We start from the raw sequence: 26024 nt of genomic DNA on the forward strand, positions 1-26024 counted from the left end.
GTCTCCTCTCTATGGGCTTCTACTTGTTTATTTATGTTTTCCTGGAATTCTTTCAGGGATTTTTGCGATTCTTTCAGGCATTTTTGCGATTCCTCTCTGTAGGCTTCTACTTGTTCTCTAAGGGAGTTCTTCACGTCTTTCTTGAAGTCCTCCAGCATCATGATCAAAAATGATTTTGGAACTAGATCTTGCTTTTCTGGTGTGTTTGGATATTCCATGTTTGTTTTGATGGGAGAATTGGGCTCCGATGGTGCCATGTAGTCTTGGTTTCTGTTGCTTGGGTTCCTGCGCTTGCCTCTCGCCATCAGATTATCTCTAGTGTTACTTTGTTCTGCTATTTCTGACAGTGGCTAGACTGTCCTATAAGTCTCTGTGTCAGGAGTGCTGTAGACCTGTTTTCCTCTCTTTCAGTCAGTTATGGGGACAGAGTGTTCTGCTTTCCGGCGTGTGGTTTTTCCTCTCTACAGGTCTTCAGCTGTTCCTGTGGGCCTGTGTCTTGAGTTCACTAGGCAGCTTTCTTGCAGCAGAAAAGTTGGTCTTACCTGTGGTCCCAAGGATCAAGTTCGCTCCTGGGGTGCTACCCACGGGCTCTCTGCAGCGGCAGCAACCAGGAATACCTGTGCCGCCGTTTCTGGGAGCTTCAGTGCACCAGGGTTCCAGATGGTCTTTGGCTTTTTCCTCTGGCGTCCGAGATGTGTGTGCAGAAAGCAGTCTCTTCTGGTTTCCCAGGCTTGTCTGCCTCTCTGAAGGTTCAGCTCTCCCTCCCACGGGATTTGGGTGCAGAGAACTGTTTATCCTGTCTGTTTCCTTCTGGTTCTGGTGATGTCTCAGGCACAGGGTTCCTGCCGCTCCTGGGCCCTCCCCCACGGGAGCCCAGAAGCCTTATACAGTTTCCTCTTGGGCCAGGGATGTGGGCAGGGGTGGGCAGTGTTGGTGGTCTCTTCTGCTCTGCAGCCTCAGGAGTGCCCACCTGACCAGGCGGTTGGGTCTCTCTCTCACAGGGTCTGGGGGCAGAGAGCTGCTACGGGCCGGGATCCGCGGGTGTGGGACTTCCGGTAAACACAGAACGTGCCCGGTTCTACAGGAATTCTGCTTCCGTGTGTCCCAAGCTCACCAGGCAGCTTTCTTGCAGCAGAAAAGTTGGTCTTACCTGTGGTCCCGGGGCTCAAGTTCGCTCGTGGGGTGCTGCCCACGGGCTCTCTGCAGCGGCAGCAACCAGCCTTTGTGTGGTTTTTGAATCTTACGTAATTTAATTGTATTATTTCCTGCTGTCAGAGTGAATAGTAGTCATTCATAACCTCGAGCAAAATTGAATCTAGAAAGTTTAGCAACATCGTAACTAAGAGGAAGCTTAATGGAGAGACTGGTATGGAGACCATTGACTTTCTCTGAGGCAGTAGAGTGTGAGAGGAAAACAGTGGGGAGTACTTTAGGGGATAGAGCCAATAGCAGGAAGATTGTAGACTTTTATTTGGTTATAAATTTTGTTATGATCTTTGATATTGATTTTCTGTGCTTATTCTATCACTGGCATGGCATTTAGTGAACCCGATGGTTGCTTTGTTGATTTGACTAAAGTTGTTTCCCTCCTGACAAAATGCTAGAGGGACAGGCTTATAGCACAATAAATGATGTTTCCAAGACCATGCTTACATGAAAGGTTGCTACTGGGGAATCTTGAGATAAGTTCTGCTCCAGGGGCTGCACAGCAAATCATAGAATAATTGCCAGCACTGTGACTATCCCTCTACTGGGAGACTTCCAACTCATCGCTGTAGACACTGTTTACTACAGTGATGGTTTGGTTTTTCACTCTTGCTTTTGACATCCTCTCAGTTTGTGCATATTTGAAAATAATGAAGCAGTGTTCAATTATCTTACCAGTCATTAATAAGATCATGGAGATTTTGACCAGCATAATTTCTAAAGAATTCAAATAGTTCTTTTCTTTAAAAAAAATCTGTTTGTTAGTATTTGATTACAGTATAATAATCCTAAAAACAGAAACAAGGCAAAAACAATATTTCTCAATGTAAAATCTTACTTAATATCAATAGTTTTTATAACTTAGATAATTTTAATTCTTATATGAGATTAGTCAGAATTTTAGGATTAGGTTAAGAAACTATTTAAAATCTTTGAAATTCCAAGTTTTAAAGTTACTATAGCAATGGATAACACATGGGTCAAAGGTCTTTAATATTTTGAAACTCGTAAAATCCTTTGAAAATTTGATAAAGTATTAATTGTATCTCATTGTATGTGTCAAAATCTATAGCAACAGCAAAGTCTGCTTAACCTACTCAGGGATTCCGTGCTAATTTCATGTAAAATAGGTTTGCTTTATAAATGTTTCGTTCCTAGTCACCTGTGGAACATTTACTTAACAATATAACCTATTTTATTCAATACTTTTAATGTGAAAGAGAATCACAGCAGCCTAACAGTGTTCCTAGTTACCGGATACTGAGTTCAATTTCCTGCTACATGATTTCATATAGCATGCATCCCAGTTAAAAGTACAAATGACTTTTAAAAATCTTAGGTACTCTATGAAACTTAATTATGAATACTTAATTAACAAGGCCAGTCACTTAACCCACATTGCTATGTCTGTGTAGGGGTTGGTCAATGCTGATATACTGCAATGTAGAGAGTTCTGTTTTGTCAGACGGTTGTAAAGTCAATAGAGGCAAAAGGAAAGACAGTACCAATGTCCTTGGGTGACACGGAACACTTTTGGGACACGTGGAGTCTTGTTAGGGCAGTGGAATTGGAGGAAGCCAAAGATAAGAGGCTTTCTAAGGGGGCTCTTAGATTAGTGACTGGGCTATTCTGAATGATGTGTTAGGGGCAGAGAGTGACAAAAGAGAGGAAGATGGTTTACTGTGCTCTTTTAGTAGCCTGGTGCATGGTGAGGATGGCTTGAGGCATGGAGAAACGTCAATGGATAGGACTTGGGGTTGACTGGCTGAAGACAATGGTGAGGGAGTAGTCAATAGAGTACCATCATTCTGCTCTGGGTGGATGTGTGAGCAGCTCAGACGTTTTGAGATTTTTCAGGTAAAAGAGTAGGGAGGCAAAAAAAAATGAAGTAGAATACAGATTTCAACACTGAGTTTGAAATGCCTGTTAGAAATCTTTGAGGTAACTAGATATCCATTGGGAGTGTGGATCTAGCGCTCGGAAGGGAACCTGGCCTGTAGGAGAGGATGAAATATTCTTTGATCTTAAATTCCTTTCAAAGTACCTCTCCACAAAAGTTACTTATTTTGCTAATTCTTCTTCCCTTGTCTCTAATAAAGTGTTTCCCCCACTTAGCATGGTTCCCTTGCTTCAGTCAAGTCACTGTTCCTAGCTTCTTTATCAAACAGCTGCCCTGTTGTCCCTTATCTGAAAAACTCTCACTCTGGAAGCTGTCCCCATGCCACCTAATGTACATAACTGTTTCAAAATAGTCAGCTTTGAAATCATATACACATAAGCAGCAAAACTACTCTGCTGGCTATATGTGTATATAACGATATTAAAGAAGACACTATCAGTTTGAGAGGAAGTGAGGAGGCATGGAATGGGTTGGAATGAAGGCACCTGACAGTGGGGAGAACTTATATAATTATATGCTAATTAAAATATATATTTAAAAAACTTTCACTTTGAAAAAGAACGTGGTCTTCAGAATACTCTATGAATTTATCAGAAACAAAGCCAAAACCTTTGCCACAGTTATTCCTAGAAATGTTGCAGTCTGCTGACCTAGCCTAACCTCTTTCTTTGAGTTTAGATGATCAAGGATGTTCTAATTTTCTTATATCTCTTGCTGCTGTTTTCATATTTATGGTATAGATCTATTTGCCTTTGACTTGGATCCATCTCAAACTTTCTTTTACAGGATTCTTTCTGTACTGTATATACCTTCTTAGAACAATGATGTCTATTACCATGACTCCAATTACCACCAATTGTAAAATTTATGGGAGTGAGCAGGACACAGAAACAGCACTGTTGGCTGAGAGACTACTTTAGAATGTTTAGGGCAAAAGAAATTCCCCTGATCCTACTGTGCGATTATACACTTCTATTTAGTTATTCAAAAAACATGCATTAGTTTCTAAATAAGTCATATGAAAGTTCTGGGTCTTGTAAGTCCATTTAATGGACATCTAAGATTCCTATTCTTAAAGAATTATATTCTACCAGGATAATAACTTAATAAAAAATTATGAAGTAGATACCAAATCAAGGAAAGGGACAGCGTCTTCCTCATCTTGGCATGGCTAAGAGTGTCAGTAACGTTTTATTGGCTGAAAAAATTGATATCAGAATCACAACTGGTGTTTCCTGCCTTTGTCGCTTGCATATTTACATGTATGCTTATGTATATAAACATAAGGTGGATATTTAGAATGTTTTATTTTATTTCACTTCATTATTTTAAATTTTATTTCATGGATTTAGTCATTTAAGTATGTGTTCCTCCTTACTTTATGAGGTTTCGGAATAAAGACTCTCTTGGATATTGCCATATGTCAGTGTTTACACAGGGTTAGATCAGCAGACCAGCTAGATATTTCCTCACAGGGGCTAGCACATCACTTTCCAAGAGCTGAATAAAAGCAACACAAAAGCGTTCACTGAGAGAGAGACAGGGTTAAGAAAACATACCAGCCTTCGAAGTTCTCTGAAAAAGTCCTGAGCTGCCCAGAGCATGATAAACAAGCAAACAGAGCCTGTACTTGCTGGCTGCAAAAGGATACATGGGTAGTAAACAGGGAAGGGGCTGCTCTTGCTAATAGAGAAACCACATCCCTCTCAGTGTCATCATGCCAGTGACCAGTGACATGATAGAATCAAACAAAAGACAGACTGAAGCATCCAGGGAGCTAGCATAGACTTGTCCATTATGTTAATATGAATTGGAATATTTTAATCAATAATTTATGTTAACTTTTGTATCATAGCGTTAGAGAATTTAATTAGCATTTTCTCATATATTCTGTATTAGTTACTTTTTTCAGTATTGCCGAATACGTGACAAAAAGCGATGTAAAGCGGAACGGTCTACTTTGGCTCGCAGTTCACAAGGCTACAGTCTGTTACAGCAGGAAAGGTGTCCTAGTTTGTTTTTATTCGATTTGATATAATACCAGGATCAAAGGCAACTTGCGTTGCTTATATCGTTTTGTTTGCATAGCATGGTCTCGGTCTATCAGGAAGGAAGGCAGGGAAGGGATTTGTCAGGAACTGAAGCAGAAGCCCTGGAGTAATGCATACAGCCTTTGCCTCGATGGCTTGTTCAGCTTGTTTGGTCATAAGACTCAGGATTACTTGACCAGAGGTGGTTGTACTCCTAGTAGGCTGGGCTGTCCTGCATAAATAGTTAATTAAGAAAATGTCCCAGGTACAGTTCTGGGTTAATATTTTTGAGATGGGTGGTTGGCCCCATCCCTCAACCAGGGGCTGTGCCTAACCTCTGGATGTAGACTCTACATGCTCTCTCTTCCCTTTGTTGGGTCTTGGCTAATGTCATCCTCACTGGGTCCTGGAAGCCTCTCGCTTTCCTGGCATCTGGGACTTTCTAGCGGTTATGCCCAGTTCCCCATTCCCCAATACTATAAACCTCCATTCAATTTCCGGACCCTCTGTACATCTCTCCTATCTCCTCCCATACCTGATCCTGCCTCCCTTTTCTCTCTCTGTCCTCTTTCCCTCCCAGATCCCTCCCTCCCTCTACTGCCCATGATTATTTTGTTCCCCTTTCTAAGGAGGACTGAAGCATCTACTCCTTGGTCTTCTTTTTTTTCTTGAGCTTTCTATGGTCTGTGAGTTATATTGTAGGCATTCTGAGCTTTTCCCCTAATGTTCATTTATTGGTGAGTGCACACCATGTGTGATCTTTTGTGACTGGGTTCCCTCACTCAGGATGATATTTTCAAGTTGCATCCATTTGCCTGCAAGTTTCATGAAGTCATTGTTTTTAATGGCTAAGTAGTTTCCAGCTTTTTGCTATTATAAATAAGGCTGCTTTGAACATAGTAGAGCATGCGTCCTTGTTATATGTTGGAGTATCTTTTGGGTGTATGCCCAGGAGAGGTATAACTGTGTACCTAGGTAGTGCTATGTCTCATTTTCTGAGGAACTGCCAGATTGGTGTCCAGAGTGGTTGTACCAGTTTGCAATCCCACTAGCAGAAATATTAATGTAGAATTGCTCCTTTCTAAAGGAAATGCAGGGACAAAGAGTAGAGCAGAGAATGAAGGAAAGGGCATCCAGAGACTGCCCCACCTAGGGATCCATTCCATCCACTGACACCAAACCCAGACACTATTGCTGATGCTAAGAGGTACATGCTGACAGGAGCCTGATATAGCTGTCCCCTGAGAGGCTCTGCCAGAGCATGACCAATACAGAGGCAGATGCTCACAGCCAGCCATCAGACTGAGCACTGGGACCCCAATGAAGGAATTAGGAGGACAGAAGGAGCTAGAGGGGATTGAAACCCCATAGGAAGAACAACAATATCAACCAACTAGACCTTCCAGAGCTCCCAGGGACTAAACCACCAACCAAAGAGTACACATAGAGGGACCCATGATTCCAGCTGCATATGTAGCAGAGGAGTGCCTTATCTTGTATTAATGGGAGTGGGGGCCTTTGATCCGATGGCTCGATGGAGGCTCGATGCCCCAGTGTAGGGGAATGCTTGATTGGTAATGCTGAAGCAGGTGGGTGAGTCAGGAAGCACCCTCGTAGAAGCACAGGGGAGGGGCATTGGTTAGGGGGTTTTCAGGAGGGGAAACAGGGAAGGGGGATAATATTTCAAATGTAAAATAATCAATTTTTTTTAAAAAGAAAATGTCCCAGTGCTCTACGGCCAATGTAATGGTTGCATTTTCTCAATTGGGGTTTCCTCTTAAATGAATCTAGCTTGTGTCAAAATAACAAAGAAACTGTCCAGTCTGGTGATGGGAGTGGCTGTTTGTGCTCCGAGGGCAATACACAGCGGGGTGCATATTTCTGTGCAGATTTTTAAGACTGGCTTTTACCTAAGTTGTTTACTCTGGTTATAAATAACAGAAATATATGATATAATATATATATATAATATATATATAATGGTATGTTTTTACTCTTCCTAGGCTTTGTATCATGGGCCGAATTTGAAAGCAGTTATAAAAATGTATCGGAGCTTAATCCACCGTGTTAGACACCGTCTTGGTCTTTGGAGAACAAGACAGATTATATACTTTGGAGAGCTAGAAGAATGGATGGACAGAAAAAAATGTAAGTATTGCAGTCCCTTCTGGCTTGCTGCTAGGTTTAGAACCCATTTTTACTTATTGAAAAGACCTCTATCTACTCCTAGCAATGGAAGGGAGATTGTGTTTTTTATATTTCCATTTGCATCATAAAGTGGCTCGCTGAGTACTTAGATGAATTCATTAGAATTTTTTTTTTGTTATAAACAACAGACTCCTCATTTGGCTACACAAAGTGTAGCAGGAAATTTAAAGGGAAGGGGTTGGAAACACAGATGAAGAAATCAGATTCCACAGAGGGGATAAGCAATAAGTTGCTCCAGAGACCTATGGATCAGAAAATAAAAAGAATCTACTGTTTCCTGAAGAAGAGAAACAGACAACATTGTTATAGAGACTGTCTGTCTGTCCATCCATCCATCCATCCATCCATCCATGCAACCACCCACTCACCCACTCACCCACTCACCCACCTACTCACCTACCTACCCACCAATCCACCTACCTGCCTACCCATTTACCTACCTACCTACCTACCTACCTACCTACCTACCTACCTACCTACCTATTTTCTACCTATTCATATATTGCAATAGGGCTCTCATCTGCCCAGGCTGACTTTGAACTCTTGATGTAGCTAAGAATGACAATGAACTCAAGCTCCTTCCCCCTCTGCCTCCCAAGTGCTGGGACTACAGGTTGGTATCATCATGTCTTTCTTAATGCTGTGTTGGAGAGCCCAGAGTTTCCTGCACGCTAGGCAAATACTTTACCAAGTGACGTATTCATACTGAGACACATTTATTTTTAAATCGGATTTCCAAGAGATTTTAAATGAATGGCTTAGCTTGAGCCACAAGTCAGAAACTTGAAGTGACTGTGGAAGGATTGGAGGCCTTGAGAGTTACAATGGATGACTCTTTGCCCATTGTGGGAGGGGTTCGCCACTCCTGAAATGAATATTAAATTGTAATATTGGTAAATGTTAAAGCATACTGGGCAGAATAAACCATGTATTACTTCAAATTGTTAGGGTTCTGCTCATAAATATAAGGACACACTTTTTTTATCATTGTCTTTCTATTTATAGTTCATCAGTTGAGTGTTATTTAGGTACTGTGTATTACTAGACCAATCTTCTTAAGAATTAAAATGAATGACGCAAGTAAGTTATACTTAATTGGAATAATTTTATGATTTTATGAGATCAATGTGCTACCTTTTGGTAGTTTCAGCTAGTTGTAGTATGTTCATTCTTTATTTGGGACTTCATATTCATGAATGCATCATGAAGATGGGGCTTATGTCTTTCAATGAGCATTACTATTTAATACGTGGCTAGTATATTAGAATAGCAAAAACTATTTTCAAAAGGCTATTTGCATTCAGTTTGTATGCAAAAATGTATTTTTTAAAATAAGTCATACTTGTTCCATTTCTGTCGTTAGACATTAAAGAAAGAAGAAGAAGCCAAATAAAGAAAGAGACCCAGAGAGACAATTCAGAGGTCCATGATACATACATAGATCTTGAGAACCCAGTTCAGGGGATCTAGTCCCACAGCCTGATTTTCAGAAAGTTAGATAAGGCATTTGTAGAATTCTCAAGGCATCTCTCAAACAGATAATACAGCAAAGAGTCAGACAGAGGGAAAGCTATGAATGAGAAAGAAAGAAATCATGGAGAAGACAGAGGCAGAGGCAGTGAGAAATGTTTTCATTTTGGAAACTGCTGGGACTTAGTTTGCAAACTTGAGGGAAGGAGAGGAATATGGGTCCCACCCACGTGTACTCAGAGGTTTAAGACTGTTGGTCATGAGTGCTCCACGCACTAGTATAAAATCAGAGGATACCTCAGTAGTCTTCTATGAATAGTCGTTTCATATTCTGCTAAGCTTTGTAATACAGAGTTTCTAATATTTATCAAAATGTGTGATAGGACTTTTGGTTATTGTAGCAACTAACTTGTGCCCCCCCCCATTTTATTTGATTGTATTTTGAAGGGCTGATTATCTGTTACACTTCAAGACTTATGTTTTACTGGACTCAGACTTCGAAGTAGAAGTACTCTGAGGGCAGCCTACGCCTCTTGACAATCCGTTCCTGGCATTTTTCCTTTGGCTCCCTTCATTCTCTTGGCCAAAATTTAGCATATTGTGCAACACTATAGTGTTTTCTTTAGTACGGTACTTCTTCAGAGAACTATGTCAGTGCTTCTGTTGGGGGGCGCATGGAGGAAGAAGACACTTCATCTTGGCTGTTTTGGTCCCGGGCTTCTTACCTTCTTTGTTTAAGGGCTTTCTGACAACATCCTGGGGGACATTATCTTCTTTAGAGAGGTTGGAAAGCTTTTAAGTTCTGTTGGTTCTTTGGGGTCTTACAACTGAGGCACAGTAGTATCTGTCAGTTCAGGAATATCCTCTCTGTGTCTCTGTGTCTCTGTGTCTCTGTGTCTGTCTCTCTGTCTGTCTCTGTCTGTCTCTGTCTCTCTCTGTCTCTCTGTCTCTCTCTCTCTCTCTCACACACACACACACACACACACACTAACCAAGCTGAGAACATTCAAGTTGGCATCCACAAGAGCTACAATGCATCCACATTGTTAAACTTCCTCTCTCCAGCATGCTTGGTCTTCAAGAAGAATGAATGAATGACTCTTATTCAATGGCAGATGTGCTCTGATGCGGGTCAAGACATATTGCTTTATGGGAAACTCTTGTGTGTTGTTCCCAACCACTCATTTACACCACATGACTCTTCTATTCTTTATTCAGATTACTGATAGTACTTCTTTGGCCATTTCTGGAGGTACCATGAAAACGTCTGTTTTAGTACTCAGCCACAGAATTCCCAGTCACATGCATTTTTATTTTTGACATGGTCCCATTTCTTTAAAACCCGGTATGATTGTCACACTCCAAAATTCTGTCACTATGCTTTTTAAAATTAGTTCTAACGTAACTTGTTTGTTTTAGTTTTAACCCTATCTCCATGATTTCTTACTCTTAACTTGTAATTACAGATTTAAAATTTTCATTATTATTATTTTATTTTTTTAGTTTGGAAACTCACACAGATGGACACACACATACCCCATGTATATCTGTTTTTTTCAGACTGGATTCTGATGGTATCTAGCTGATAAGGTTATTGAGTAAAAGTCTTAAAAGTCTGTGGGTAACTTACATGTGTCTCTTGGCTTGATTCCTAGTCAAGTTCAGAAGGCACTAGAAGATTACAGAGAACCACAGTGCAGTTTATGAATACCTATCGGTGTGGTTAGGCTGGCATGAGACAAAGACAGAATAGAGGCATTTGATTAGACAGACGGTGCTCTGTCCATAGAATCTGCATGGCTAAAGAATTATGAATAGCTTTCACTTACGTTAGACCTAGAGCTTACATAATTTGCAAGGTATTTATGTCATTTTTTCATAGAATTCTCTTCTTTTCCTATGCAATTATTGCTAATTTTTTTATATTTGGAAAATACCTGTGTACCTTTAAAAATATTTCAATAATTTCTAACTGTACTAATAGTCACAATTTCAGTTTTGTTTTTACTAAAACTGGCTAACTAGCTTAGTTCATTAATTCTGCTAGTGAGCTGCAGAAGGCTTGTATTGTACCCTAGGCAGGGCACAGTCACAGAAGTAAGATATTAAAGATATGAAAGGATTCTAAAGATGAGCGAAGGAGAAATTAACAAAAGTTCATGAATCTTCATAGAAATTCTTTGTGTCTTAATTTTAGTCTTTTAGAGAAACAAACCCTGAGACATGGATTTAAGTACGGCTAACGTATTGGGAAGTAAATCCCATAAAGTACTCTTAAATGGCATAGAAAAATGCAGTAGGGACAGGATGAAAGTTAAAAAAACAAACAAACAAACAAAACAAAACACTGTCATGGGAACTCTTGAAGGCAAGTTTCTCAAAAACTAGATTTTCATGTATCAGTTGCCCCCAATCTCTTGCACTTCAGCAGGGGTTGAGGGCCACTCTGCAGGGGTCTGAGACTTTTGGGTTATTGGCCAGAAGGCAACAGATTGATGCCCGGTGCTAGGAGAAGCTTTGAGGCAATGAAATGCAGATGCTGGCACTTCTGAATCAGAAAGCCCGGACACAGAAGGAAAGCCTCAAGTTCCATGCTAAATCCGATGAGAAGAGGCTCCAAATGCAGCAGCTTTAGTTCATAGATTTGAGGAGAGAGAAAAGCACATAACTATATCAAATATTAATTTGTATGTGTTTCCAATGGCTTTGAAGATCTGGCGTAGCCATTCATATTCCAGTAGGAATTTGTTGAATTTTTTTTCCCCTTTTGCTGTGAGATCACTGAACAAAATGTGAACATTGTTCCCAACTCTATTTTTGAATCAGAAAGTCTAATGGAAATCCCAGGGATTAGAGTGTGGACTGGGAGTAGTGAAGAAGTGAGAGGTTTACAGGAGACATGGTAACTTCTGACAGGAGTCATCGTGAATCAGAAACCTGGGGTTCTTGTCATTGGTACTGACAATGTGGACGAAAGGGAACAGACAATATGGAGATTCAAAAGATAAACGAATAAAATAAAAATTCAAAATCGGCCGATGTGGCATTACAGACCTATCATGGTTAAAGCAAGGAGTTTGTAAGTTCCAGGCTAGCCTAGGCAACTTAGTGATCCCCTGGTGCAGAATAAGGTTAAAAAGAGTTGTGGTGGTGATAGATACAGCAGTGGTGGAGTTCTTGCCTTGTATGCATGGTGCTCTCGGTTCAGGCGCCAGTCACAAAATAATTGGTTTTGAAAAAAGGAAGAAGGAAAAGACAAAGAAATCGCATATGATCCAGCTAAGCCACTCTCACTGTGTATCTGAGGAAGCCAAAGCGGCACCCCAAAGAGATTCGCTCTGTCCCTTACTTGTGGCTATTGTCACATTAGTCATAGGCACGACATGGAGTTGGCCCAGGTGTCTAGCAGCCGATGCACGGATAAAGAAAACAGGTTATATATCCTGACTGCAATTTCAGCCATAAAGAAAAGCTTAATGTTTTCATTTTCAGCAATCCGAGTGGATATTGTATTAAGAGAAATGAGCAACACATAGAAAGACAGATAACCACAGTCTTCTCCTAAATATGAATGTTGCAAACATCGACATAGAAATCAAATAGCAACTGTTAGTAGATGAGAAGAGATACAGAGGGACAGGATTAGATCCCTCAGTGCTGTGTATATGCCTTGGATTATCACACTGAGCCCCATTAATGTGTACAACGAGCACATCTTAATAAAAATAAAACATCCCCCATTACAGCTAATAGTTTGTGTGTTGATATGTGTAAGTTCTGTGATCATTTGCCATGAAGCAGGTAGAGCCCCCACCTGTGTCCTGTGCTTTCATGGGAAGCCTGACTGAATGTTAGCCTGAGGAAATTCATGGTGTGGGAATGGGTGAGGAAGAGAGACCCTGCGTCCTGCCTGTTAGCCAGAAGACTTAACACTGGTTTCTAGAATGCCAGAGGCTCTTCCCCAGGTGCAAAGATCAACCTGGCTGACTTCAGTTAACTTCCAGTACAGAAGAACTTTGTAAGTGACTTGTCCACAGCACACTATTTGTAAAAGAAACTCTATTATTTTCCCTTTTGGTTTTTAGTCTATGAAACCATGTTTGCCAAGAGAGAAGACTGGCAAGGATTAGAAAGAAGTGAGCTGCTGAAGTACTTCAACGACTGTGGTCATTTCCCCACACAGAAGCAGATCGATGAGCTCTGGGACCTGTTCCACAGATGTGAGTACTGCTGCCCTCATCCTTGTCCCGCCTTCCCTCTTCTCTCCGTGCTTCTCCTCCTCTTCCTCTCTGATTTATTGTTTAGTAATGTATATTCATTGCACATTGCGTTTTATTAAATAAGTATGACTTCATGCGCACATAACTTTTATGTTTTGCCTTAACGTCGACTACACCTTTTCCTCAAATTTGTTTGTATCCAAACTTAATCTATCTGAGAAAAGGCTGGTTGAAAGAAGTTGAAGTTGTATTTTGACTGAAGAGCATAAAGAAGATGATTTCAGCTTTAACTTTAAAAATAAACATTTTGATATAAGTTACAATAATAATAATAAGTTACATCCAGCTAAGTATGGTAATTACTTTTTCAATCAATACAACGGATACTTGGGAAAAGCAATTTCAATTTTGACTCTTGGTTTCAGAGGATTGAAACGCGTAGTAAAAAGGGAGTGAGAGAAGGGAGACAGAGTTCCACAACAGGCTGCAGTACACAAGGCTGTGCCTTAGTGATGTATTTCTGAATTCTCCAGAACTTCCTAGAGTAGCATCATCAGTGTCAGAACCAAAGCCTTCAACAGCAAGCCCATGAGGGGCCATTTCATTAATAGCAAAGCTATACTAATATATTTAACCCACGGAATTTTAAAAATTGCTGCTAAAATCTTTCTCCTGGTTAGTTAAATTTGATGCCGATAAGCAAAGTCAGCTTAAAAGGCATAAATATAGTAAGGTAAAGCATCTTTCCAATTGGAAAATAAGTTTTTGCTGGGTGCATGGATGAGAAGTACAGAACTTGCCTAGCATACACAAGGTCATGGGTAAAATCCCCAGCAATTCCAGAAAAGGAAAATCATTTTGCCCCAGACCGTAAACAGATAAAATGATAAAAATGTCTAATATTTAATAATAATAATTTATGTAATAGACATTTTTTCTCTTCTCAAACCAGTAAGAGGGAATATTGTCCCAGGTATGAGAACTCTTAATGAATAATTAAAAACATTTCAGCCCGTTTTCTTCCTTATGCTTATTGAAGCCTAATGAACAAATATATTTGAGGAGTATGATGTGGGATGTTATGCCACACATCGATGGCCAAAACTGCTAGCCGGGATATTAGTGGTTGTGTATAGTTCCCTTATGCATACATCTGCGTACATGTGGGAGGGGATGGTGAAGAATTCTCACTTAACAAGGTTTGAGTAAGCCATACAGAATTGTTAATTCTCTTCCGCTCATTAAACTTGTGTTTAAATTATGCTGCTGTATTGTGGGTATACTTTGCATTTTACATTTACAGACTAGCTTCAATGACTTTTCCAATAAGACAGGTTTTCTATAAACTGTCATTCTAATTAATAATTCTTATTAATTATTATATTCTAAAAAACTAATTAAAAACCTTTTTCTTTCAATTCCTAAGGTTAGGGAACTTTCTTGTTTTTATTTATGTGCATTTCAGGGTGTGTATGCATGTGTTTGTGGAGATGTATTCAGAGGCCAGAGAAGTGTCCTGCTTTATGACTCTCTATTCTCTGGAGTGTAACAGTAATATTAATATAAATGTAAGGAGAAAATTAATACAGTGCCTGTTTTTCTTTATCCTAGCGAGTTACCCAATAAAGACCCCAAGCTTTATTTAATCAATCTTTACTACACAATTCTTGGGGAGTCATTAATCTATTTTAATCCTCCAAGCTAATCTGGCTACCTCCCAGCCAAAATCCCTGAGATCCTTGCGTTGTTGTATTGGTCTGGTCCTCTGGCCTTCAGGTGTATTTTCCTATGATGTTTCCTCTCACCCTCATTGTGGCTGAGTCCAGTTTACTCTTCTTTCTTTCCGCATTCCTTGGCTGGCCAAAGTCTTACACGGTTCTCTCTTCTGGCCAGTCATTGGCTGATCAGCTTTTATTGACAAGGCTAAGAATAAGTGGTAAGCCTTGTTTACACAAACTTGAGAAAGGAGATTCTTGACATAGGCATTTGCAATGCTCCGTCAGGATTGAAACCGGATCTGAGCGAGAGAAATCAGCATCTGAATAACACAAAGATTATCTTTAAATAGCGCACAATAGCATTCTGCAAACACTGAATCTATCATTTCTTACTAAACTTGAAGTTCACAGTCATTTGGTTAGGTTGGCTGAAAAGGAATTTCCTGTCCTTGTCTTCTCTTGCCCTCTCTGTGCTGGCATTGTGGGTGCACACCTCACTTTTTATGTGACCCTAGGTCAGGTCTTCATGCCTGTCTGGAAATGATTCTTACAAGGTGGACAGATTTTATCCTCTAGAAAACAACCATAATATTTTCAGTTTATTGTATGTTTAATGATATTGCCCTGTCCCATTAAAGACTCCTTTGTTGCCCACGATAGTTACTGAAAATGAAGTTAACAATGGGAAGAAAACAAAAATCTTGGAGAAGTACTGGTCATTTTGACACACATCATTTTCAAGAGAATCTGATTGCAGATTGTCAGTCAGCCATCTTTATCCACACCGACTCTGCTTGTGGGTGGCAGCTTGATAGATACAAGCTACACATAGAGCATTTAATCTAGTTCACATTTAGTCAGTTCAGCTGATTAACTTCTAGCATGCAATATCAAGTAGGTCAGATTCCTGGAAGGCTTTGCATCTTTAGGTATTTTTTTTATCTTTATTAACTTGAGTATTTCTTATTTACATTTTAAAGGTTATTCCCTTTCCCAGTTTCCGGGCCAACATCCCCCTCCCCTTCTCTATGGGTGTTCCCCTCCCCATCCTCCCCCCATTGCCGCCCTCCCCCCATAGTCTAGTTCACTGGGGGTTCAGTCTTAGCAGGACCCAGGGCTTCCCCTTCCACTGGTGCTCTTACTAGGATATTCATTGCTACCTATGAGGTCAGAGTCCAGGGTCAGTCCATGTATAGTCTTTAGGTAGTGGCTTAGTCCCTGGAAGCTCTGGTTGCTTGGCATTGTTGTACATATGGGGTCTCGAGCCCCTTCAAGCTCTTCCAGTCCTTTCTCTGATTCCTTCAACGGGGGATCTTTAGGTATTTTTAACTCATTGTTATTCCTTATTCTCACTACTATGGTAACATTGGAATTGTAACTGAGGACAGGGTTTCAGTTTGAAAAATTTCTTCTGGGAGAAAGAACTGTACTTGGGCTACATGTATTTTCTTCTTAAATGCCTCTTCCTCTTTTTCCCTTGGTAAATTTATCCAATTTTCTTCCTCTTTGGACTTCGTGCTATACTTTGGACTGCTGTTGCTATACCTAGAATTACATTTTCATCAGGGTCCAGGAGCTCACAGAGACTGACAATGAGGGAGTCTGTATGAATCTGAGCTTGGCCTTGTGAATATATGCTATGCTTGTGCAGGTTGGCCTTCTTGTGGGACTCCTACCAGTGGGAGTGGAGGCTATCTCTGACTCAATTGCCTGCTTTTGGGACCCTTTTCCTCCTATCGGGTTTCCTTGTCCAGCTTTGATATGAGGATACATGCCTAGTTTTATTGTAACTTGTTATGCCTTGTTTGGTTGATATTCCTGGGAGGCCTGTTCTTTTCTGAAGGGAAAGGAAGAGGAGTGGATCCAGGAGTAGAGCAAACGTTTGGGGAAGGGACTGGAAGGAGTGGAGAGAAAGGAAAGCACAGTCACGATGTAATATATGAGATAAAAAGCAGACAAACCAATAAAACTATAAAAGATATGAGACTAGCAAATACTGATGGTGAAATAATATAGAAGAACTAAAGTTTAAGTTGAGGCAAAACTTATTAGTAAGTAACCCTAGAATAAGTGTGGCTCACTTCTTAACAATGTTTGATGTTCATTTACGCGTTAGCATGTTCTCCACTTTGTCCTGTTCTACTAACAACATTCTGGTGTGTGACTCTACTATGTCTTGTTTACCTGGCCATTGGTTTAGTGGCTGTTTAAGTTGCTTTGTCCTTTTTTGCTATGATGTACTATGGACATCTTTATGCCTTGATTTGCATTTCCCTAGTAATGAGTTAAGAGCAAACATTTTTTTCCTATTCTCAGTAGACATTTCTTTTCCTTCTGTAGAGGAATTTGTTGAAATCATGCATATCATTTGGTGTTTCTCTGATAAATAGTATACATCATTTTCCACGATATCAACACATGTGCATTCATGCACACATGCACACTCACACTACATATAATATTTTATGTTATGTTATATATACATATATAAGTCCATTTAGTGTTGCTTTGAGAGACATAGTCTTTACATAGTTTATTAACTCTAATCAATTTACCCATCCAGGCAGACTCTGCCAATTGTTTAAGGTTTGGAAGCTGTGTCTTTGTGTTTCACTCACTGCTTATTTTAAAGTCATTTTAGTCTGTCTTCTTAAAGTTGTGGCTAAGTCCCATTTTCTGATCTATGTTTGTGTTTATTGTGTTCCTCATCTCTATAATGTTTTTCCTCTATTTATCGTGGTTATTGTTTTTTGATTGCTACCATATTTTCTTAGAATTCTTTATGGTTTATGGTAACAATGTGAATGTTTATCTTAGTTCCTTTCAAGACTGCACTAAACCTAACCCCTAAATCCATGATTACTGGCAGCCTGCTTCCTAGAGCATGAGGAATCTGTTCCTATTTTCCTGCATTTCTCATGTTATGTTCCTGCTAATATTGAATCCTGGATATTTTAGGTACAGTGTTCTCAGAGGTATGGAGTCTGCTCAGTTCCAAGACTTTATTTATTCATTTACACTTGATTGGTGGAAATGGAATAAAGGGAACCCTATGCTCATTGGCTGTTCATTCCTGTAATCATTATTTAAAGATTGTGTGTGTGTGTGTGTGTGTACATAAAAGAGGTCAAAGGAGGATATTGGATGCCCTGTATCTGGCGGTATGGCTAACTGTGTACTGACATGGGTGCTGGGAACAGAACTCTGGTCCTCTGAAAAAGCAGCAAGCATTCTTAATCAATTAACTGTCTCTCCAGTCCATGGTATTGTTTAGTTCTTTATTGTTGTTATTGATGCTGTTGTTATTGTTGCTGCTTGAGTGACGTTTCAAAAAGCTACTCTGTACAGTGCTCACCCAATGATTGAATATTCACTCAGATACTTTGAGTTCACCACGTTTATATCCTCTGCCCACAGTTCTGTGTGAGGGGTGGAGCTAATGTTCAGTCGTCAGGTTGTATGTCAGCCCCAGGCTTGATGTTCCCCAGTGGTCTGGAGGACTTCCTTTGAGTCATTTGATTTCTCACACAGCTTTGAAGGACATTCTGTAGTTTTTCATTTCCAAGGGTTTCCTATTCCATTCATGGCAGATCTCTCATTGATGCCAGCTCAGACCGAGCTTTTCTGTGTATTTCTTACACGGTTGTTTTTTTTCTCCTAGTGTCCATGTCAGTTTGCATCATTTCAAAGCCATCAATTTGGCTTAAAGCGATAGCTGGTTAGGAAAAGATCATTTGTATTTGAGCATTTTAGTATCTGCTCAGGGATTCATATTCTTGCCAGAAACTTCAGTAGTTATACTTTTCTTGCAAAAGAGAATGCTTAGAAGAATGGAGGTAGGCAAATGAAGAGAACATTAAGCCCAAATCTGAAGGTCAGAAACCAAGGGGCAAAGATGATTTAGATATGTGGCTACAGTTAGGAAAATGTTACTTCTTCCAATAACAAGCAGTCGGAATATCCCTTTGACCACCATGCTCGTGTCAGCAGTGAGCTGAGCCACCTGACCTGTTCTGACACAAGCTTATTTAGAGCGATTTGAGATGTTTATGTCATGTAACACTAGATCACTGGGGAATAATTAAATGTTACCCTGTCTGCTGATGGCTGTAACCCTAAGTCCTGTTGGGTCTATGTGTATCAAGATCCAGTTTTCTAGCATTCAGTATTTATGTATGGTGTGCATGTGCGTGCGTGCGTGTGCATGCATGTGCCTGTGTACATATATAGGATCCAGAAGTTGTAGTTAGGTCTCATCCTCTATCAGTCTGTACCTTATATTTTGAGACTTTTTCATTAAACATAGAAGTCACCATGTCAGCTAGACAAGTTGGCTAGCAAGGGCCCGGGATCTGCCTATCTGTATCTTCCCTGAGCTGTGGCGACTGATACGTGTGTGGCTGTATCTGGCTTTATGTGGAAGCTGGGATCTGAACTCAGGTCCCTCATGCTTGTGCAGCGAACGATTTACCATTTTAGCAGTGCCCCCTATTGATTTTCGATGAAACTGTTATTTATAAATACATTCTAGAAACTACTGTCCAGCACTCTAGGGACGCTCACCTGTAACTGGACAAATGCAGTATCAAAAGTTTTCTTCATGAATGTGCTGAGTGTGAAGGTGTCACAGGTGTTAATCATGGCTTCAATCTGGAGATCAGAGAAAGGTACAGGGAAGCTAAGGCATGAGTTAATTGTTGAGGGCTAGTTAACTAGATTGAAAACAAACACCGATGTTTGATAAATAGGAGGGCACAATGACTTAGAATTCTCTAGGCAGCCAGTACATCTGAGTAGGAAACCAGATAGGTCTGCCGGGGAAGTGGAAAGGGCACCATATTACTGAAACTTCTGGATAAAAGCAACACCACCACCATCTGCCTGGTCATTTCCTGGGCACAGTGATGGTGTTTGCTTTTCTCTACAGGGGGAATTTTACTGTTTTGAAGTGTTTATTCAATTTATCATCATCTGTCCAATAAAAAATAAATGCTTCCAAATGTTTAATCCAAATAAAATTTTGGATGTAAATCAGTCATATTCCAGTAGGAACTGTTTAAGCAATTTCTAATATTTCCTTCCCTTGGTCATTGAGACCTTACATTTCAGCTTGAAAATTTGAGTTTAAGAACATTTAATCCCTTCAAGCTCGGGGACGCTTTTCCTTCACCTTACCTTGTCTGAGGCCTGTATCATCTTTCACATCGATAAAGTGATGTCAGCTTCTTCTTCGGATTTACTGACGAACATTAAAACGCACTAGGTGAAAGTGGCGTGTCCAACATTGACGACATTAACTTATTTCAAACGAAGGCAAGCAAGTGCAGCATCAGGCGCTTTGACCTCACTGTACCGTGGCAGGAAGTGAATGGCATGTAGAGGAAGTCAGGAGCTGCGAGCCCCACAGTTCATATCACACCACGGCATCATGTTAAGATCCTCCAGGATCAACCATGGCCATACACGTGGATGGGCATCTTAATGTGCACATGATATTACCAAATAGAAGAAATCTTCATACCTTATTGCCTTTGTCCTGAAGCTGTGATCTTAAGATCAGAATTTGGTGTATATATATATGTTTTATACTGTAAATTTCTACATGGAAAGTGGCAGTCTCATGCTCACCATTGCTTAGATTTTAGTGTAGGGTCTTTGTTGGCCTAACGTTGGAGCATTTCCCTTTATGAAGTGATTCATGAAGTACAGTAAGAATAATCTTATCAAGGTTACTACATATTATTATTTTATAGTAGTATGTAGACCTGGTTCTCTAGGTTTCCAGGCTAACTTCGAACCCACCCTGTAGAGTTCTGTAGGCCAACTGACTTCCAGTCTGTGCTAATGCCCCCCGCCTCTGACCAAGTCCTGGGATTATAAAAGAGAGCTGGATTTGGACGCAGCTTTAAATGGAAGGAATCAGAATGAAGTAAAACGCAGAAGAGCTTAAAAAAAAAAGACTTCTGTCCAAGTTGGTCCCTTTCTATTAGGCAGCAGAAATTATTTGGATTCATTCCTACTTTCTTTTTCTTTTTATGGTTTCCAGGAGTAGCTGCAGTCCATTCTGCGTCCTTCTCTGTGCACCGAGGAGCCCTTCAGGGGTTGTGATTCAATCCATTTTCTGTGCTGTCACTTTCCACACTTAGCCCCATTCATACTTGGAAATGCATCCACTGCAGGAGAGTTCCTTGCTTGACTTCTTGAAGAAGTTTTCCCCTCTGCTTTCTCCGGGTGCATTCTTGTTTGTTGTTGTTTTGTTTTTTTTTTTTTGTTTTCTCTTGTTTTCTTCCTGTTGGTGGATGAAAAAGAGTAATAGAGAATCATTTGGCTATGTGTATGAATACACATAGGATGATACTTTAAGTTTTAAATCTGATTTGTTAGGAGGGCATAGTTCTGAACTTTATACTTAAAAAAAAAAAGAAGTGTAACTGTCTGTCGCAGCTAACACGATGAAATAGCATCTAAATCTCAGTGTCCTGGTGCACACTGGTGACCCAGTACTGTGGAGGTGGGGACGATCAGATCCCTGGGGCCCCTGGGCATTCGACTACTTGAAGATCTTCAGGCCAGTAAGAGACATTGTCACCCAAAATAGGTGGACAGCTCTTTATTAACAACTGCCAAGGTTGACTTCTAGCCTACATGCACACACATGCGCGCGCACACACACACACACACGCACACACACACACACACACACACACACACATTGTTCACATGCATACTTTTACACACAAAAGTTATACACACACATACAAAGCAAAAAACAACGATAAAATATGTTTTCGTTATTATCAGAAAAACACTAAATGAAATCTATGAATGTATACATCTACTACTTAATAGATAGATATGATGCTATAAATATTTTACATGTTTAATCCAGTATCTTTAGGAGGATTACGCCATCACCTGGGGATAAACTGTTTAATATTGTAAAGACTATTTGAGTTACGGTTTAGTCGGAAGACAAAAAATTGTCCAGGAATTTGTGTAAGAAAAAAAAAAACTAACACGATGAATTATTAACCCTAGAGAGGAACTGGATTATCAATACAGTATCCGTCATCTAGTGGGGGCTAATAACTAAAGAACTGAGTAGAGCAGATACAGGGAGTGAGGCAGGATGCCAAGCAGGCCACAAACAATAGAGAAGATTGCTCACCCTAGCCTGACATGTCCTTAGAGACCATTCAGTTCCAGCTCAGGGAATGGTGGACAGTACTGAGGTGCCAGGCCTGTGGATCTATGTAAAGCCACTTTCTAGGGTTTGAGAAGAGCCTGTGTGCGGGGGTGTTAGAGGAGGATGCTAAGGAAACGGTCCTGCTTGCCTGATGTCTACATACTCAGGCACGTGTTGAGACACATCCCAGAACTACAGCTCTGCATTCCTGAGGTTCCTCCATTGACCTCTGAGGTGAATGTTAAAAGTCAGGCCCTAGCCTGACAGGGAAGACAGTGAGGGCTGGTGCTGGAGCTCTGAGGTGGTGGACTAACAGATCTGCCTAGCAACAGATCTCTATTCTAATTATGTAGAACTGCCTTGGCTTATTTGCCAACTCCCCCCAAAGAGAGTTTTAACAAAATAAAGAAAAATAAGAGGAAAGGAAAGAATCAAACATAAGAAGGCATTCCATGGAGGTTTTCTTCAATATTTCTTCTTTAATGAAAACCTAACTAATGCTGTGCCAGAACAGTCACTATTTTCATCATTAAAACATTCTAATTTTATCATCCCCACCTCTTTCCTAACCCTCCTATGTTTGATTTACCCTGCCCTACCTTCAAAGCCTCCTCTTTTTTTTTAATTGTATTTTTTATTTACATCTTAAATGTTATCCCATTTCCTGGTTTCCCCTTTAGAAACCCACTATCCCACCCCACCCCTGTTGCTCCCTCACCCTCCCACCCACTCCTTCCCACCCACATGCCCTGATGTTCCTTTACACTGCAGCATCAGGCCTTGACAGGACCAAGGGCTTCTCCTCCCATTGAGGCCCAGCAAGGCCATGCTCTGTACATAGGCAGATAGAGCCATAGATCCATTTCTATGTTCTCTTGGAAGGGTGGTTTAGTCCCTGGGAGCTCTGGGCAGCCTGGTTGGTTGATATTGTGGTGTTCTAATGGGGTTGCAAACCCCTTCAGCTACTTCGGTCACTTCTCTAACTCCTCCATTGGACCCTGCCTTCAGTTCAATGGTTGACTGGCAGCATCCTCCTCGCTATTTGTAAGGCTCTGGCAGAGCCTCTCAGCAGACAGCTATATCAGGCTCTATCAGTCAGCACACACTTACTGACATCTAATCTATATCAGATAGCTATATCAGTCAGCACACGCTTACTGACATCATCAATATTGCTGGGGTTTGGTGGCTGTATATGGGATTCATCCCCAAGTGGGGCAGTCGCTGAATGGCCTTTGAATCTCTGCTCCACACGCTGTCTCCATATTTCCTCCTGTGAGTATTTTTGTTTCCCCTTCTAAAAAGGTCTGAAGTATCCACACTTTGGTTTTCCTTCTTCTTGAGATTGATCTGGTTTATGAATTGTCTCTTGGCTATTTCGAGCTGTTGGGCTAATATCCGCCTATCAGTGAATGCACACTGTATGTGATCTTTTGTGACTGGGTTACCTCACTCAGGATATTTTCAAGTTCTATCCAGTTGCCTTAGAGATGAGCTATAAAAATCTTATGTGATACTACCTTAAAGATCTTGGACAATTCTTTGTTAATTACAAGTGTTCGAAGAAAAAGAATCTTGGTATATCTGTTTTCTGTTTTCTGGTTTTTATGTTAAAATGTTAGACCAGGGATGTTAATTCTTTCTTTATTACCAGCTTGTAAAACTTTGTATTAATTCAACATTTTGCCAGAATAGTCTGATTTTGCTCCTTAATGGCAATTTAAAGTATTCAGTTGTGTTGTAGAATTTATAATGTAACGTTGTTCATTATGTATCTTAATTTTTATGTAGCTTTGGCAATCACTGCTGTAGACGATAGGATCTGAGCCCAATATTGACAAATCTCTGTAAATTTTTGTCAGGACTATATAAAGGATATGATTTTAGTTAAAGTAGTTCTGACATAGGTCAGTCCATGTTTTGATTATATCTTAACACTAAAATTGTTAAGTAGTGTTTAGTTTTTATCTTTTAGAATAAATATGTAAGACATATAAAACGTGTGAAAATTAAAACAATCCTCTCTCTCTCTCTCTCTCTCTCTCTCTCTCTCTCTCTCTCTCTCTTACAGATAGTGAAGGAAAATATTCTGAAGTAATCAGAAAGTCCAGTGCTATTGAACTATTATTTACACTCTATCCTCCTCAAGGTGCCAGAGTGAACGCTGGCACAAGACTGCGGTCCACGTGGCTGAGACCCTTGGTGGATGGGGAAGAAGGCTATAAGTACATAGGTAAGATGCTTGTTTTATTTCTGATGAAAAGGAGGAAATACTATGTCCTGCTCTAGGGCTCTCACCACCACCTAGATGATGCACATGCATGCTGCAATGTCCTCTTTACTTCCTAGGCATTGTGTCTACTGTTTTAAAAGGGGGTATTTTGTGCCTTTTGTGCCCTTACTAGTGTAGTGGAACCACACTGTGGTAAACTATTGCTGAATGGTGGAGAATTGGGAGGTTTTGACTTTGAATGAGTCATGTGTATCCTCTGTATACATCCACATGCAGTGCTATGCACAGTCATAGACATACCTTTCTCTTGGTCATAGAGCTTCAGTGAGGATCTTGCTATTGCACGGCTCTCATCAGTAGGAGATAAAAATTGTTCTTTTCTACAGCTTTTACCAGTTACTGAGATCAGTGTTTGTATGTTTAGCAAGTCCAACAAACATTTATTTACTATATTCTTTTATACTTCTAATTCACATTTTCAAAGTAACTAACCATTTGGAGTCTTTGTATTCGCAATTTTAATGTTTCTGTGGTGATGTCTGTTCCAGGATCTTGGACACTTTTGTATTGTTTGGAATATTGTCAAGCTGTAAGCTCTGTAGGTATTCTCAGGCAGAAATCCTGCATTGCATACATGTTTTAAATTCATGTTTCATCTCTTAAATAGAGTCTTTTGAAGAGATTTTATTTGGTGAGGTCCAAGGGACCATTGCATTTCTTTACGACTTACACCTTTTCTGTCATTTTTAGGATATACCGTCTGGACTTGTCATAAAGGTGTTCTTTATAAAAATTTCAGCTTAAGGGCTTATATATTAGTAGAATTGGTTTTGAGTAAACTTTGTATGTAGCTCAAAGTATAAATTAAACTTTTAAATTGCACTTTATCTCCAAATTTTCTACCAGCATTTACTGAAAAGATCGTTTTATGAATTAAGCTCACATTTTGGTCCAAGCCAAATAAAGTATATCATTGGCAAACATGTGAATGAAATCTATTTGGTGCCATTAGTTACAAAGGATATCAACATTAGAACGGTAGTGAACCAATGCTACTTATCTATTGAGAACGATAACACGTCTTTGATATTAGGTCTACCAGAGTGATATGTGGCAAAGGCATGGAGCGTACACTGAGGAGGAAATTTCAAGAGAGTTGAATTACCTTAGAAATACTTTCAAACTTTCTTATACTGTTGCTATGTTCAGTCACTAAATTCAGGCAACTTCTCTAGGCGATTGCTGAAGATAAGAGAAATAAATTTTTACATATAACTTAAAAAATGAAATTAAGAAGTAGCATCTTTGTGTTTTGATATTATAATTACATCATTTCATCTTCCTCCTTCCAAATCCATGCAGTGCCCTTGTTCTGTTTCAAACTAATGGCTTTTTTCTTTAGTTGCTTTTACATAGATTATATAAAATGATTTTTATATAAAACCTTATATGTATGGATGTATGTATCAGCATCATTCATAATTTGTAGAGTCTGGAAACACATAAGTGGCCTTTAATTGGTGGATGGAAAGCAACATTATATGTAATAACTAATGGTACCCGGAAAAAGATAGGAATACATAGGAACAAACTGTTGCTAAGAGGAATAATGATATGGAAAAACTCCGATATGTCCTGATAAATGAGAAAGCCAGGTTCAGGTGCAAGACATTGTATGGCGCCGTCGAAGTGACAGCTGGGAAAAGGAGAAGCAGCGCAACCAAAGCAGGTCTGTGACTTGTGGAGCTGAGTAATTGTGACTGAGTTCAAGTGCGAAGATGCTGCACAAGGGACCTCTCAGGGTCATGGGACAGCTTTGCACTTGGATCAGTGTATTTGTTAAGCACATGTAT

General features: G+C 40.0%; 1 protein-coding gene across 1 annotated transcript in view; it reads left to right on the top strand.

The window, feature by feature from the left end:
* The window catches only part of Iqcm (IQ motif containing M), a gene marked incomplete in the record, with an annotated part of 154786 nt that overhangs the window by 86160 nt on the left and 42602 nt on the right, over window positions 1-26024 (top strand). Inside the window, 3 exon segments of the mRNA NM_001014271.2 lie at window positions 7140-7284; window positions 12900-13034; window positions 24010-24171. Of these exon segments, the coding sequence (NP_001014293.2) occupies window positions 7140-7284; window positions 12900-13034; window positions 24010-24171 (442 nt within the window).

Source organism: Rattus norvegicus, chromosome 19, assembly GCF_021556685.1.
Source record: "Rattus norvegicus strain SHRSP/BbbUtx chromosome 19, alternate assembly SHRSP_T2T, whole genome shotgun sequence".
Lineage (NCBI taxonomy): Eukaryota > Metazoa > Chordata > Mammalia > Rodentia > Muridae > Rattus > Rattus norvegicus.